This window comes from Ranitomeya variabilis, chromosome 7, assembly GCF_051348905.1.
Source record: "Ranitomeya variabilis isolate aRanVar5 chromosome 7, aRanVar5.hap1, whole genome shotgun sequence".
NCBI classification, from domain to species: domain Eukaryota; kingdom Metazoa; phylum Chordata; class Amphibia; order Anura; family Dendrobatidae; genus Ranitomeya; species Ranitomeya variabilis.
The window spans coordinates 10,797,377-10,812,505 of record NC_135238.1 but is presented as its reverse complement, the minus strand read 5'-3'; the positions used below and the strand labels follow the sequence as shown (position 1 = coordinate 10,812,505).

Below are 15,129 nucleotides of genomic sequence, written 5' to 3'. Positions count from 1 at the left end.
AGGGAGGTCGGCTACAGTCCATGGATCTTACATTTCTGAATAATATGTGCAGCTGTGGTCACAGGAACATCGAGCTGCTTGGAGACGTCTTATAACCTTTACCTGTAACATGTTTGTCTATAATGTTCTCTCTAATCTCCTGAGACGACTCTTTCCTTCGCTTCCTCTGGTCCATGCTGAGTGTGATACCCACCATGTCACCAACCAGCACAGTGAGGATCTGTAGCCCTATATACCGGCCACTCACTGATTCCAGGATTGTAGACCCCTGTGATGATAGTTAGTGGACACACCGCGATCTAACATGTCCCTTCTGTCACATTATTTTCCGGGTTCCATCATTTCTGTCCAGGCCGATTTCATAGGTTTATTTTTTTTGTGTAATTTTGTAGACGCATGGTGGAAAAGCAATGTCTGACTTTCATCTGTTCTTTTTCATAGATCTTTTTCTTACTCCTTTTGTCAGATTCAAGTTATTCCTGTGACCATTGTGGGTTTTTCTGTCATTAAACGAGGGGGACCAACAATTTTGACCTCGTGTGTACATCCATGACTAATGTGGGGCAGGTCCCGGCCATTAATACCAGTGAGGGCAGCGCTGGGGGATGACTGACAGTTCTGCCCGAATCCTAATTGCGGAGCACAGACAATTCTTGGCCGCTCGCCCTGAACAGAAACTATTGGATTTTAAAGGGGGAAAAAAGGTCCATTTATTTACAGGTGACAAGAAGCACAAAACTGAGGGGGGCAGACAGAAGCTTCTGGGGCAGTAATCATCCCAGGCCGTCCTCTCGGCTGATCCTCCCCAACTCTTCAACTACAAGTCCCAGGTATCCGGGCAGTCAAGGCATGCTGAGGTCTGTCACTTTTTGCAAGAAATATGTGTGAGCGTGAAATAGTTAAATACATAAAGCAGCTGATGTTTGGACTTCAGATTGTGGGTGCCACAAGATGGCGCTCTGCTCAGTTCTGCCGCAGTTACAGTCCAGCTGATGGAGCTCAGTACTTCCGCTGGCGAGGAAAGATGGCGGATGAGCGCTTTGGGGTAGGCACAGAGTCCGGGTCCATATCGAACAGATCGCGGCCGGTCTTCAGGATCTGCTCCTCGATCTTCTTGTGTCGCTTCATGTCGGACAGCACCTTGTCCATCCGCGCCTCTCTCTTCTGACTGCGGGTCGAGCTCCCTGGCCAACAGAAAATAGAGTTAAATATGTATGCTATGTATGTTTACACGCAGACACCAGAAGACCACCCTGTGGCCAGCCAGCTCATCTAAGGCTGTGGCTACTACTCCGTCCACCATGCTTTACACTGCAGTCCTGCCCCATCAGTGTATGGCTATGCAGCAGCCTGATGGACCAAGAACAGGCGTTCCCCTCCCCCATCACTTACCGGGCGTTCGCCGCCTGTCAATCAATGAGTTTTTCGGAGTGATAGGTTCATCATTGAAATCGAACTCTGTGGGGATGGGAGGCCTGCGGGGGAAAGAGAGACAGTCAGGTCCGGTATCCTATAATTCACCACTTTCGGGATTCATTGTCTGGACGAAGCAATGATCACACAGCTGAAGGTTCGTTACAATGGATCCAACCACTGAAGAGGCTGCATCTACAGCAGGGAAACGTGTCACCTTCTTCCAGGACCCATAGCTTTTGTTTTTAATTCTTCCATTCGCACAGACATACCAGGGCTCGTATTTTCGGAATCACACCCTTCTTTTTCCCCCCATGTAAAATGCTAAAAAAAATCCAACTGCAGAGAAATAGGCTGTAACTCCATTATAGTTACGCTGGGTTTCGCTTTTGCTGCACTAAAAGTCACCAGGTAGCACCGTTCCCCGGTCAGTACGATTACACCCGCAGCAAAACACTGATTATATTTTAGTAGGAAAACAACAAGTCGCCATTTTCCACTTTCTCAGACCCTTTATTTTCCCGCCTGCATCGCCGGATCGGGGCTGTTTTTTTCCGCGATTTACTGAGACTACTTTCCTGCAGCAACACCTGGTACAGCGCAGGCTCAGCTCCTGATCCAGCAGCAACACCTAGTATGGCGCAGGCTCAGCTCCTGATCCCGCAGTGACACCTGTTACGGCGCAGGCTCAGCTCCTGATCCCGCAGCGACACCTGGTACGGCGCAGGCTCAGCTCCTGATCCCGCAGCGACACCTGGTATGGTGCAGGCTCAGGTCCTAATCCCGCAGCGACACCTGGTACGACGCAGGCTCAGGTCCTGATCCCGCAGTGACACCTGGTACGGTGCAGGCTCAGCTCCTGATCCCGCAGTGACACCTGGTACGGTGCAGGCTCAGCTCCTGATCCCGCAGCGACACCTGGTATGGTGCAGGCTCAGGTCCTAATCCCGCAGCGACACCTGGTACGACGCAGGCTCAGGTCCTGATCCCGCAGTGACACCTGGTACGGTGCAGGCTCAGCTCCTGATCCCGCAGTGACACCTGGTACGGCGCAGGCTCAGCTCCTGATCCTGCAGTGACACCTGGTACGGCGCAGGCTCAGCTCCTGATCCCGCAGTGACACCTGCTACAGTGCAGGCTCCGCTCCTGATCCCGCAGTGACACCTGGTACAGCGCAGGCTCCGCTCCTGATCCCACAGTGAAGCCGTACATTACAGGTTGTTACAGGTTTGTGTAATCCCACACTTTTCCCTCCCCTCAGCACAATTTTCTGTTGGCTTCGGGTGACCCTGAGGTCACAGGTTTCGGGCCTCGGTCACTCACGTCTCATCTTCCTCCTCCTCTTCCTCCTGCTCCTGGTCGGACTCCTCGTCCAGAGTGTCCGGCTCGGGGGTGGGCGGCCGGCGCAGCAGGAGGTCCACCTGCAGGGGCAGCGTCTTCTCGCTGGCGATGAGCTCATACAGGCGCTTGATCTCCTCGGGGGCCGGCATCCATCCGTCCGTCTCGTCCAGGTCGTCGTCACTGCAGGGGATGCACCAGTCCTCCTCCTCCTCCTCGTCGTCGTCATCTTCCTCCTGACGCTGCTGGTCTCCGTCCTCCTCCTCCACTTTCTCTCCTTCGTCCTCCTTCTGCCCCTCCTCACCCTCTCGCGCCTCCTCCTCGTCTTCCTCTTCTTCCTTCACGGCCAGAGACTCCATGCCGGACGTCACCTTCTCCTCGGCCTCTCCGGACGCCTCCTCCATCTAAACAAGGAGAAAGGGTTAAAAAAGAGGAAATGTCACTCACGACTTCCATGGCCTCCAGGCAGCGCAGGCGCAGTGACAGCACAGCGAGGAGCCTTCCGCCATGATAAGACATAGCTATAATGAGATAATGGCGGTTACCGGCCTATAACCCGCGCCTGGTGACGTCACTCACCGGGACTCCAGCGATATCCCCGCGGATCACAGACAGGAGGAGGCCGCCATCTTGTCCGGTCTCTGTTTACCCCGCCAGGCGCACATGACGTCACATCCGGCCTCCTAACACTGCGGCGCTGGTGCTATGAGGCTGCGGCGGCCATATTTACTATGACACGAAGCTCCTGTGCGGGAGACATCTGACAGCTGTGGTGAAATCCTCCGATATTTGGGGTCTAAGGACAAAGTACATCATTGACGAAGAATTGTGCAAATCCGGAGCACCGCCTGGTAATTATAACCCTCCGGTCCGTGCCCACAGTAAACATGGCGCACGTGTCATGTGACCTGCACGGCAACGCGTTCCTTCTTTTGAATTAACCAATGACGAGTGGTTTGCGTTTCACGCCTCTCGTTCGGCACCGGAATTCAGCGTCACGTGACGCGGCCAGGGCTTCCCATTGGCTGTTAATGAAGGAGGCCGCCAAATACGAAAAAGAGGTCCAGTAACCGATGGTTTCCTCTGAAGTAACTGAGGCCTGAGAGCGGAAGAAGCGGCGGCAGCGACTGCGGGCGACAGGGAGGCAGGTGAGGCGGGAGAGGCACGGATGCGACAGGCAGAGTCATCAGGGGGGCGATTCCTGCGGTGTGTCTGTGCCGCCCCCTGGTTGGTCATTGCCAGGACCTCAGGCCCCTGTGTATACGGTGTATTTATGTGTGCGTGTATATATATATATATATATATATGTGTCTCTATGTATACAGTGTAGATACACACACACACTGTATCTATATACACTGTGTGACTATATATATATTCTGGTCCTGGCAGTGACCAACCAGGGGCAGCACAGACCGCAGGAATCACCGGCGCAGTCTTTCCCCAGAGAGTGTTCGGTATATGGCCACTTCTTGCAGGAGGCTGTGGCTAAGCAACCACCCAAATCCAGCGCCTACTCCGCCCACACCACCGATTGGCAGGTTTCTGCCTATGCGCAGTGTACACAGAGAGCAGCCAATCAGTGGTGGAAGCAGGGTTGGACCAGGAGGCACCAGGCACCTAGTCCTGCAGTGATAATCTCCTGCTGAGAAAACACTGATTATATTGAAACTACAACACTCAGCCTAATAAGTGACACATCGCCGGAATCAGGGTCTCTGCCCCTACATCATGCTGCTCTTGGATCACACAGCAAAACCCTGCAGGGAGATTCCTGATCACACAGCAGACCTCAGTGAACCATGAGCATTGATGTGTTCTAGATTGCTTGGTGGCCATTATCGGCAGCACGCGTTCTGGTTACACAGGACAATGTGCTGCCGAGGACGATGATCTTTTGTGCTGCACTCAAGATGATTTTGATTGAATGAGCACCTTGATTGGCGGCCGGTTTACACTGCACGATAATGGTGAGAGGAGCGATTTATATTTAGGCCTGGCCCCGGGCTGCTCATTATTTAGGCCTGGCCCCGGGCTGCTCATTATTTAGGCCTGGCCCCGGGCTGCTCATTATTTAGGCCTGGCCCCGGGCTGCTCATTATTTAGGCCTGGCCCCGGGCTGCTCATTATTTAGGCCTGGCCCCGGGCTGCTCATTATTTAGGCCTGGCCCCGGGCTGCTCATTATTTAGGCCTGGCCCCGGGCTGCTCATTATTTAGGCCTGGCCCCGGGCTGCTCATTATTTAGGCCTGGCCCCGGGCTGCTCATTATTTAGGCCTGGCCCCGGGCTGCTCATTATTTAGGCCTGGCCCCGGGCTGCTCATTATTTAGGCCTGGCCCCGGGCTGCTCATTATTTAGGCCTGGCCCCGGGCTGCTCATTATTTAGGCCTGGCCCCGGGCTGCTCATTATTTAGGCCTGGCCCCGGGCTGCTCATTATTTAGGCCTGGCCCCGGGCTGCTCATTATTTAGGCCTGGCCCCGGGCTGCTCATTATTTAGGCCTGGCCCCGGGCTGCTCATTATTTAGGCCTGGCCCCGGGCTGCTCATTATTTAGGCCTGGCCCCGGGCTGCTCATTATTTAGGCCTGGCCCCGGGCTGCTCATTATTTAGGCCTGGCCCCGGGCTGCTCATTATTTAGGCCTGGCCCCGGGCTGCTCATTATTTAGGCCTGGCCCCGGGCTGCTCATTATTTAGGCCTGGCCCCGGGCTGCTCATTATTTAGGCCTGGCCCCGGGCTGCTCATTATTTAGGCCTGGCCCCGGGCTGCTCATTATTTAGGCCTGGCCCCGGGCTGCTCATTATTTAGGCCTGGCCCCGGGCTGCTCATTATTTAGGCCTGGCCCCGGGCTGCTCATTATTTAGGCCTGGCCCCGGGCTGCTCATTATTTAGGCCTGGCCCCGGGCTGCTCATTATTTAGGCCTGGCCCCGGGCTGCTCATTATTTAGGCCTGGCCCCGGGCTGCTCATTATTTAGGCCTGGCCGCGGGCTGCTCATTATGTAGGCCTGGCCCCGGGCTGCTCATTATGTAGGCCTGGCCCCGGGCTGCTCATTATGTAGGCCTGGCCCCGGGCTGCTCATTATGTAGGCCTGGCCCCGGGCTGCTCATTATGTAGGCCTGGCCCCGGGCTGCTCATTATGTAGGCCTGGCCCCGGGCTGCTCATTATGTAGGCCTGGCCCCGGGCTGCTCATTATGTAGGCCTGGCCCCGGGCTGCTCATCCCCTGATGACCCCGATCCAGGCCGGCTCTGGATATTGGCACTTTGTGTTCTCACGATCCCCCTTCCACCCAGGAGTCTTCACTAGTGGACACTATTCCTTCCCTTTGCTTTTTCCATGATACATTCCCCCATTGTTTTTGTTGCGTAAATTGCATATGGCCCCCGCCAGGCTAAATGTTCACAGACCAATGTGAAGTGACTGCCAAGGTCCCGTGCTGCAGTGGACAGCACAGATCAGTCTCCTGTGCAGCAAAGCCTTGACGGCATCGATGGGGTCTTCAAATCATGCTCCTTGTCAAGGATGACAGCCGGGAGGGCACGCAGATCCCACTGCTGGCACCAGTTTGTCCAGGGATGACAAAGATCCAGACCCAATACTGCTTTTATTACCTGTAAAGCTACGCCCTCGTTCCTCCCATTGATGACCTCGTGTGGGGGCTGGTTGTAGGATGTGCTCGGCCCTTCAGAATTTTATGAAATCCCCAAGTTACAGGATATCTTCGCCCCTGGAGGTTCCAGGCTGTAGATATTGTCAGCAGATTTTTTATGATGTTATCTCTACATAGATTATATATGACAGGTATAGCATTATCTATCGGTTCGTCATTGAGTTGGAGGGAATCTAGTGGAGCTGGTGATGTGAGTGAATCCGTTCTGTTGGTCTCTTCACCATATCCCATTAATGTCAGATCTATTCAAACCTCCATATATGTACTCCGGCCCCGGCTGGTCTGCAACAGATTCTTTCATGAGAGGATGCTGCCTCATTGGAACAAAGGAAACCTCTGCAGTTCTCCATCTATGTGTAAACAAATCTCAATCTGGCTCTTTTTCCCCAGTAGATATCCTGTTGTAAGCACCTGTCCATGGCAGGAGGTCTCTGCTTCAAAGGTTTTTTGATTAGTTTCTCTCTCCCTAGCTATAATTAATTGTATGTTCCTTCTTTCCCCATATGTTCAATGTGAGGGGGACAGGTCTGTAGGGATTTTAATTTTTCTCTGACACTCCTAACACAAATCCAGATGTATATCTGGTCAGTGGGTGCAATACTTTATTATCACAGCCTTTATCACATTATTTGATAAGTCATGGATTGCTCCATGTGTACAGGATCAGAATAATTAACAGTACAGCAAATCAGCACCAGGACCATAATCAGTACAAGAATACGTCACAAGGACCATAATCAGTACAAGGATAGAGCACCAGGATCGTAATCAGTACATGGATACAGGACCATAATCAGTACAAGGATACAGCACCAGGACCGTAATCTGTACAAGAATACAGTGCCAGGACCGTAATCTGTACAAGAATACAGTGCCAGGACCGTAATCTGTACAAGAATACAGTGCCAGGACCGTAATCTGTACAAGAATACAGTGCCAGGACCGTAATCTGTACAAGAATACAGTGCCAGGACCGTAATCTGTACAAGAATACAGTGCCAGGACCGTAATCTGTACAAGAATACAGTGCCAGGACCGTAATCTGTACAAGAATACAGTGCCAGGACCGTAATCTGTACAAGAATACAGTGCCAGGACCGTAATCTGTACAAGAATACAGTGCCAGGACCGTAATCTGTACAAGAATACAGTGCCAGGACCGTAATCTGTACAAGAATACAGTGCCAGGACCGTAATCTGTACAAGAATACAGTGCCAGGACCGTAATCTGTACAAGAATACAGTGCCAGGACCGTAATCTGTACAAGAATACAGTGCCAGGACCGTAATCTGTACAAGAATACAGTGCCAGGACCGTAATCTGTACAAGAATACAGTGCCAGGACCGTAATCTGTACAAGAATACAGTGCCAGGACCGTAATCTGTACAAGAATACAGTGCCAGGACCGTAATCTGTACAAGAATACAGTGCCAGGACCGTAATCTGTACAAGAATACAGTGCCAGGACCGTAATCTGTACAAGAATACAGTGCCAGGACCGTAATCTGTACAAGAATACAGTGCCAGGACCGTAATCTGTACAAGAATACAGTGCCAGGACCGTAATCTGTACAAGAATACAGTGCCAGGACCGTAATCTGTACAAGAATACAGTGCCAGGACCGTAATCTGTACAAGAATACAGTGCCAGGACCGTAATCTGTACAAGAATACAGTGCCAGGACCGTAATCTGTACAAGAATACAGTGCCAGGACCGTAATCTGTACAAGAATACGTCACAAGGACCGTAATCTGTGCAAGGATACAGCGCCGGGACCGTAATCTGTGCAAGGATACAGCGCCAGAGAAGATGATCAGTTTCTTGCTATGATGGCAGGAGGCCATCCCCACATTGTCAGCACTGCTGGCTGCCTCGTAGTCGGTGTAGATGCTCCTCACTTTGGATTCGGCAGCGAGAGCTGTCAATCACAGTCCGGTGTGCTCAGTATGTAAATCTAGGGGATCTAGCGGTGCATGGGGCTCGTGGCCTCGCCAGCGCGGAGCATGGGGCTCGTGGCCTCGCCGGTGCGGTGCATGGGGCTCGTGGCCTAGCCGGCGCGGTGTCCCTCATTTCTCTATATGATGACATGAGTATTAATGGTAATTACAGCAATGAAATCTGGGGGTGAAGTCTTTATATAACTGTGATCTGGGCTGACGGCCGGCTCCTTTCTCTTGTGTTTGTGGATCCCACGTATTTCTCTTCTGACATTTTAGGTTCTCTTCGTTCCTATGATAGTTCTTCTTGTCACGTCACTGGTATTCTATACGATCAGTGGATGTCCCCTGTGTCCCGTCGTTCTCACTCTGCGCTCTGTTTTTCAGGTGCCTTTTTCAGATTCGGGGACCCCCTATTGGAGAGAACGGGATCATTGAGTGCAACCACGACGTGCGTTCTCTACAGGTGAGCGGGGGCAGCGGTCTGACCCACCAGGGGCAGCGTTAGCAGTGAGGGACCTTTTGCCCGATATTTGTCCTTCATCTGTTCTTGCGTCGTCAGGCATAAACATGGCGAAGAGGGTGAGCGTCCTGGACAGTCACGGGGTGAATAAGAAGCCGTCACCTTCCCGCGTCCGAGTGTCGGTGCGGCTCCGACCGTTCATGGAGAAGGAGCAGGACCAGGCCTGTGTCCGGGGCCTGGACGCGCAGTCACTGGAGATCGTGAACTATAGGAACCAGCTGGAAACCATGCAGTACCAGTGAGTGACCGTGGTGCAGGTGGCAATGTCCGCCGGGGGACGCCGTCACTAAGGACCGGGCACATCCAGGATTTATGGCAGAACTTCACTCCTGTCCCTTACTCTGCTCCTCAGGTTTGATGCTTTCTATGGAGAAAAGGCCACGCAGCGCGAGATCTACACCAGCTCAGTGTGTCCCATCCTGCCCCACTTGTTGGTCGGGCAGAATGCCAGTGTGTTCGCCTACGGACCTACCGGAGCGGGTACGTAGTGTCCTGGGGGGTTGGGGGTTATGTAACACCTGTGCTCCGTGTAACTAGCCGTCCTCTCCAGGGAAGACCCACACCATGCTGGGCAGCCCGCAGCAGCCGGGCATCATACCGCGAGCCGTCAGAGACCTGCTGCAGATGACCCGGGGGACGAACGGCACACCCGAGGAGGAGAACTGGACCTTCACCATCACCATGTCCTACGTGGAGATCTATCAGGAGAAGGTGGGTGATGACCTCGTGCTGCACCGCTGGGGACCGGCCAGATCCCCCTCCAATCCCTCATTAACCCTTCTCTTATCAGGTGATGGATCTGCTGGAGCCCAAGAACAAGGACCTTCCTATCCGAGAAGACAAAGGCCACAACATCCTCATCCCGGGGGTGACCCACAAGACCATCACCACCTTCTCAGACTTCGATGAACATTTCATTCCCGCCAGTCAGAACCGGACTGTCGCCTCCACCAAACTGAACGACCGCTCCAGCCGCAGCCACGCCGTGCTGCTCATCAAGGTGAGAGGGGGAGCCGTCCGACAAGGTGGCCTGGAAGTAGGAGCCGCCATTACTTGTCGGGTGCCGCTTCGTTATGAGCATGGCCAGGCGACCAGCAGGGGCAGCCATGTATCAGCAGTGTTGATCTCTGCCATCCCGGGGGGACGGACCACCCATACAATCCTGGGGGGACGGACCACCCATACGATCCTGTATAGATTCTCACAACGTTTGCCACTTTTAATCATTGAGGAGTTGGTGATTTCACGCTGCAGTATCCGCTCCTGTCCTCGGCCTCCGCTCCTGTCCTCTGCCTCCGCACAGAGCGGACACTCCGCTAGGCCGAGGACGAGCCCCGCTAATGCTATTATAGCACATTAGGTGCAGAATCGTTGTAAATACTTATATGCCCAAAAATGACACAAGTATTCTCGGAGGGATCCCTTTATTGCTAACCAGAATAATATATTTGCAGCTTTCAGAGCACAGCGGCTCCTTCTTCAGAGAGCATACTTTTGTCACTTTTGGGCATTAAAGTGTTTGCATTGATTTTCCCGGCTGACACAGTATCACAATATATATATATTTTTTTATTGTACCTCAGGTGCAGAAGAATCAGCAGATTTCTCCGTTCAGGCAGCTGACCGGAAAGCTTTACCTCATAGACCTGGCCGGCTCCGAAGACAACCGGCGCACCGGAAACCAAGGCATCCGCCTGAAGGAGAGCGGCGCCATCAACTCGTCCCTGTTCACTCTCAGCAAGGTAGTGGACGCCTTAAATCAGGGGCTGCCCAGAATCCCCTACAGAGACAGCAAGCTGACCCGGCTCCTGCAGGTGAGGGATGGTGGGCTCCACTGATGGCACCCGCTGCCATGATGGGCAGTCGCCGTGGCCGGTCTCTCGGGCCATCCTCACACGTGTTTGTTGTTTCCAGGATTCGCTCGGCGGCTCTGCCCACAGCGTTATGATCGCGAACATTGCCCCGGAAAAGCAGTATTACTTTGACACCCTCACTGCCCTCAATTTCGCTGCCAAGTCTAAGCAGGTCATCAACAAACCCTTCAGCTTGGAGACCACCCAGGCACCAGGTATGAGGTCCCCTCCAATCGGACACTGGGTATAAGGATGGCAGAACATCGGCTGAGAGACATCGTCTCACGTCTCTACTTTTCCTTCCTCAGTTCAGCCCACCATGAAGAGACCCCGGGATGACCTGGAGAATTTGGTTCCATCTCAACACCCTAAAAAAGTCAAGTGTGAGCCCACAGAGGAGTCTCCAAACTTGTATAAGGAAGCCAATAAGTACGATTTTCATCCTGCACTTGCTGCGGGTTATCGTCACCCTGGAGTCTGACCCATACGGAGACCCTTTCTGCTTTTTTACAGGAAGAAACTCCATATCGCCAACTTGGACCCGGCGGTGGTGGATAGGCTGCTCAAACTGGACCGGATTCTGTCAGAGAAGGGAAAAATGGAAACCCAACTACTCAGCACCCCCAAACGGGAGCGCATGGCCCTCCTGAAGAAATGGGAGGAGAGTCAGATGGAGATCGAGGTGAGGCAGCGGCGCTCTGAGAGCAAGGATCAGCATTCTGCGGTGCCCCATTGAAACTACAATTCCCAGCATGCACTGTCAGAAAATGCTGGGAGTTGTTGTACAACTGTGGTGCTGAGGTTAGCAGATCCCTGCCAGTGATCTGATGGTGATGGACACCAGCGCTATTCTAAGGGCATGGTCTGCGGGCAGCATCCGTGTATAGAGGATAATGGTGTAATATCCCTTTAACTCCTTCCTCAGCGGCTGAAGGAGAAGCAGAAGGAGCTGGAGGAGAAGGCTCTGGCGGCTGAGGCTCGCTCAGATATTGAACTGTCTGATTCCATCGCCAGTGAGGGCACGTTCCGGGTGCCGCTGAGGACTCGTGCCAAGGCCAGGAAGGTGCTCCGCGTCCAGCCCCTGCAGGGTGAGAGTCTTGGACGCCTCGCGGCGGAGGGCGAGCTCTCTGGCACGGCCCTGGGTAGGGGTCAGAAGCTTGTCTGTTAGTGGCGGAGGTTGTGGGGGACGAGTACCTTCTGTCCTGCACTACGGTAGGTGTCATGTCCTCACATCTGATTTTTTTATTCTTTTATGTTTGGTTCAGGTCTCGACAAAAACACCATAGAAGCGGGGATCCCGATGGTGGAGAAGAAAACGCAGGTGAGTGAGAAACGCCGGGAATTGGTAAGTGGTTGGGAGGACTCCCCTGCTGACAGTCCCCATCATGCTACCTCCCCCAGAAGACACGGGCGCTGGTGAATGGTGGGTTTCACGTGGGTCTTTGTATCTGGAGGTTTTCTTTATCATCTTACCCATCACATCCACAGAAGGTCCACGACGGCTACGAGAACAAGCCCAGCTGGGAGATGAAGATGCGGACGGATCTGCTGCAGAACGGCAGAGAGCAGATTCTCAATCTCCTCAACACCGGATCAATAAAAGAGCTGAAGTCCTTGCAGAAGATCGGGGACAAGAAGGCCAAGCTGATTGTGGGCTGGAGGGAGCTCAACGGCCCGTTCACCAACGTAAGTGTAAAAAATAAAGCGCGTGCTATCGAGTGAATGGCGCAGCATGCCGTCAGTGTGAGACTCGGCGTCCAAGACTGTTCTCACCAATCTTAGTGTAGAATTCATCTTGTGCTTCTGCACATTAATCTGCGACTGTATTTACTGCCATCGGCATGTGTGGTTTTACATCATTAGCTGCTTATAGCAGAACACAATTTTCCTGTTCTCTGATAGTTGCTGTTATATTGATGCATATGGCAGAAGATAATCGTCTGCCATGTGCATCAATAGAGCTGCATTTGCAGTTTTACATGAGTAAATTCTCAGGAGCAGGCAACAAATGCCGCTCAGCCCTTGCACTGACAAATACATAAGCTCCATTTTTGGGGGAGTGCAGGAGAGTTGAGCAGCGTTAGAAAGCAGCTAACAAAAATGTAAATCCACACTGCAGTTACACTGATGTCGATGGCAGAAGATAAGATCAACCGGTCAGAGGGACTGCGCGGGGTCAGAGGGTGCCATGTAACGGGAGAATACACTGTCGGGTGTTTTGCGGTCAGTCGAAGGTGAAGATGCCATTTCTGTGTTTCAGGTGGAGGACCTGGCCTCCATGGAAGGGATGTCTACCAAACAAGTCACCTCCTTCTTAAAGGTAAGACTCCGGATCTGTACATTGTAGCCGGCCCCCTCAGTAATGGGAGTTATATTTGTGGGGTGGGGATTATGGGACAGACCTGATTCTGATGGTGGTCTCCCCACAGGCCAATATCCTGTGCATCGTAGCGAGCTGAAGACGCCCCCCGGACCCCGCACTTCTCACCGAGAAGCCTTCACGTCATGGATTCTGTGAAACCTTTAAATCTCCTGCCTGATGCCCGTGTCTTTGCCCCACGCCGGCCTGGGGGTAACCTGTGCGTCTGTGGAGTGTGTGGGGTCCTCCGTCACCTCTACATGGGACCCCACATTACTGCGAGGAGACTGTGGGAGGACCGCCATGTTTTATCATGTTATAGTGTTTGTAATCGTGTGAATTTGTGAATCCGTGCAGTGCGGCCCCCGACCCTACACACCGCGTCATATAGAGGGGTCTGTAGGGTCCTCAGATGTAACCACTTGTATATAAGAGCAGTCATTTTAATGAGACGTTGGCTGATCCGCCCCGTGCAGGAGGAGCTCGTCGGGGCCCATCATTCAGAAGGTGAGAAGATAAGTTATTGGCTGCACGGACCCTCCGCGTGTCGTCAGACGGAGCCGCTCCGGTGGCACGAGTCACGTCCATGTTTTACTTTGTTTTATGGTCCAGATGTCTGAATGAATCACGTCTGTTGTTACTCAGCCGAGCGATGTATTAATAAAATGTCTTTTTTATACATATAGAAATCTGATGTCTCCAAAATAGAGTGGAATAACTACACGGCCCCCGCTAGTATCCGACCGAGAGCGAAGCGGCCCCCGCTAGTATCCGACCGAGAGCGAAGCGGCCCCCACTAGTATCCGACCGAGAGCGAAGCGGCCCCTGCTAGTATCCGACCGAGAGCGAGGCGACCCCCGCTAGTATCCTGGCGAGAGCGAAGCGGCCCCCGCTAGTATCCAGCCGAGAGCGAAGCGGCCCCCGCTAGTATCCGGTCGAGAGCGACGCGATCCCCGCTAGTATCCTGGCGAGAGCGAAGCAGCCCCCGCTAATACCCAGCCAAGAGCGACATGGCCCCCACTAGTATCCTGGCGAGAGCGAAGCGGCTCCAGCTAGTATCCTGGCGAGAGCGAAGCGGCCCCCGCTAGTATCCAGCCGAGACCGACACGGCCCCCGCTAGTATCCAGCCGAGACCGACACGGCCCCCGCTAGTATCCGGCGAGAGCGACACGGCCCCCGCTAGTATCTTGGAGAGAGCGACGCGACCCCCGCTAGTATCCGACCCAGAGCGAAGTGGCCCCCGCTAGTATCCAGCCGAGAGCAACGCGACCCCTTCTAGTATCCGGCCAAGAGTGATGCAGCCCCTGCTAGTATCTGAGAGCGCTATAACGGGTACAATAACGGATATATATATATAACGGATATAATACAGACGGGGCCCAATCGCCGGTCCGGGCCCCCAGCACTGACTGTATAGTCAGAGCTGCGTAACACCCACCTGCACCACAAGGGGGCAGCAATGCTGCCAATATGCACAAGTCCCTGCAATAGTGACCGGCTGACCGCGTATGATGAGATTAGATACACAGCTCAGCAGTCAGTATCACACAGGAGAGGATTAGATACACGGCTCAGCAGTCAGTATCACACAGGAGAGGATTAGATACACAGCTCAGCAGTCAGTATCACACAGGAGAGGATTAGATACACGGCTCAGCAGTCAGTATCACACAGGAGACGATTAGATACACGGCTCAGCAGTCAGTATCACACAGGATAGGATTAGATACACGGCTCAGCAGTCAGTATCACACAGGAGAGGATTAGATACACGGCTCAGCAGACAGTATCACACAGGATAGGATTAGATACACGGCTCAGCAGTCAGTATCACACAGGAGAGGATTAGATACACGGCTCAGCAGTCAGTATCACACAGGAGAGGATTAGATACACGGCTCAGCAGTCAGTATCACACAGGAGAGGATTAGATACACGGCTCAGCAGTCAGTATCACACAGGAGAGGATTAGATACACGGCTCAGCAGTCAGTATCACACAGGAGACGATTAGATACACGGCTCAGCAGTCAG

General features: G+C 53.2%; 2 protein-coding genes across 4 annotated transcripts; one reads left to right on the top strand and one right to left on the bottom strand.

The window, feature by feature from the left end:
• Nucleotides 1-685: 685 nt before the first annotated feature.
• Nucleotides 686-3,469, bottom strand: PAGR1 (PAXIP1 associated glutamate rich protein 1). Of its 2 annotated transcripts, none has more exons than XM_077273963.1 (4): nucleotides 3,331-3,469; nucleotides 2,737-3,155; nucleotides 1,393-1,475; nucleotides 686-1,184 (listed from the first exon to the last, which is right to left on the bottom strand). In XM_077273963.1, exons 2-4 carry the CDS (start codon nucleotides 3,153-3,155, stop codon nucleotides 1,000-1,002), a joined length of 687 nt encoding a protein of 228 aa, XP_077130078.1. In that variant the 5' UTR covers nucleotides 3,331-3,469; the 3' UTR covers nucleotides 686-999. The 2 variants fall into 2 exon arrangements, with proteins under 2 accessions (XP_077130078.1, XP_077130079.1); XM_077273964.1 differs by having other exon boundaries at nucleotides 3,297-3,414.
• Nucleotides 3,470-3,762: 293 nt separating this feature from the next.
• On the top strand, nucleotides 3,763-13,782 carry KIF22 (kinesin family member 22). Of its 2 annotated transcripts, none has more exons than XM_077273962.1 (15): nucleotides 3,763-3,899; nucleotides 8,749-8,827; nucleotides 8,924-9,122; nucleotides 9,237-9,364; nucleotides 9,435-9,595; nucleotides 9,675-9,884; nucleotides 10,468-10,698; nucleotides 10,799-10,952; nucleotides 11,046-11,166; nucleotides 11,251-11,419; nucleotides 11,663-11,825; nucleotides 12,003-12,058; nucleotides 12,226-12,423; nucleotides 12,998-13,057; nucleotides 13,167-13,782. In XM_077273962.1, exons 3-15 carry the CDS (start codon nucleotides 8,932-8,934, stop codon nucleotides 13,194-13,196), a joined length of 1,872 nt encoding a protein of 623 aa, XP_077130077.1. In that variant the 5' UTR covers nucleotides 3,763-3,899; nucleotides 8,749-8,827; nucleotides 8,924-8,931; the 3' UTR covers nucleotides 13,197-13,782. The 2 variants fall into 2 exon arrangements, with proteins under 2 accessions (XP_077130077.1, XP_077130076.1); XM_077273961.1 differs by having other exon boundaries at nucleotides 3,765-3,899; nucleotides 11,663-11,879.
• The last annotated feature ends 1,347 nt before the right edge of the window (nucleotides 13,783-15,129 follow it).

Bases quoted from the DNA above. Each gene is read 5' to 3' on its own strand.
- PAGR1 (XM_077273963.1), bottom strand. From the start codon at position 3,155: ATGGAGGAGGCGTCCGGAGAGGCCGAGGAGAAGGTGACGTCCGGCATG. The intron at 1,476-2,736 runs GTGAGTGACCGA...TTTCCCCCGCAG, and splicing joins GAGGAGGAGGAAGATGAGAC to GCCTCCCATCCCCACAGAGT. The intron at 1,185-1,392 runs GTAAGTGATGGG...TCTGTTGGCCAG, and splicing joins TGACAGGCGGCGAACGCCCG to GGAGCTCGACCCGCAGTCAG.
- KIF22 (XM_077273961.1), top strand. From the start codon at position 8,932: ATGGCGAAGAGGGTGAGCGTCCTGGACAGTCACGGGGTGAATAAGAAG. The intron at 12,059-12,225 runs GTGAGTGAGAAA...TCACATCCACAG, and splicing joins TGGTGGAGAAGAAAACGCAG to AAGGTCCACGACGGCTACGA. The intron at 13,058-13,166 runs GTAAGACTCCGG...GTCTCCCCACAG, and splicing joins AAGTCACCTCCTTCTTAAAG to GCCAATATCCTGTGCATCGT.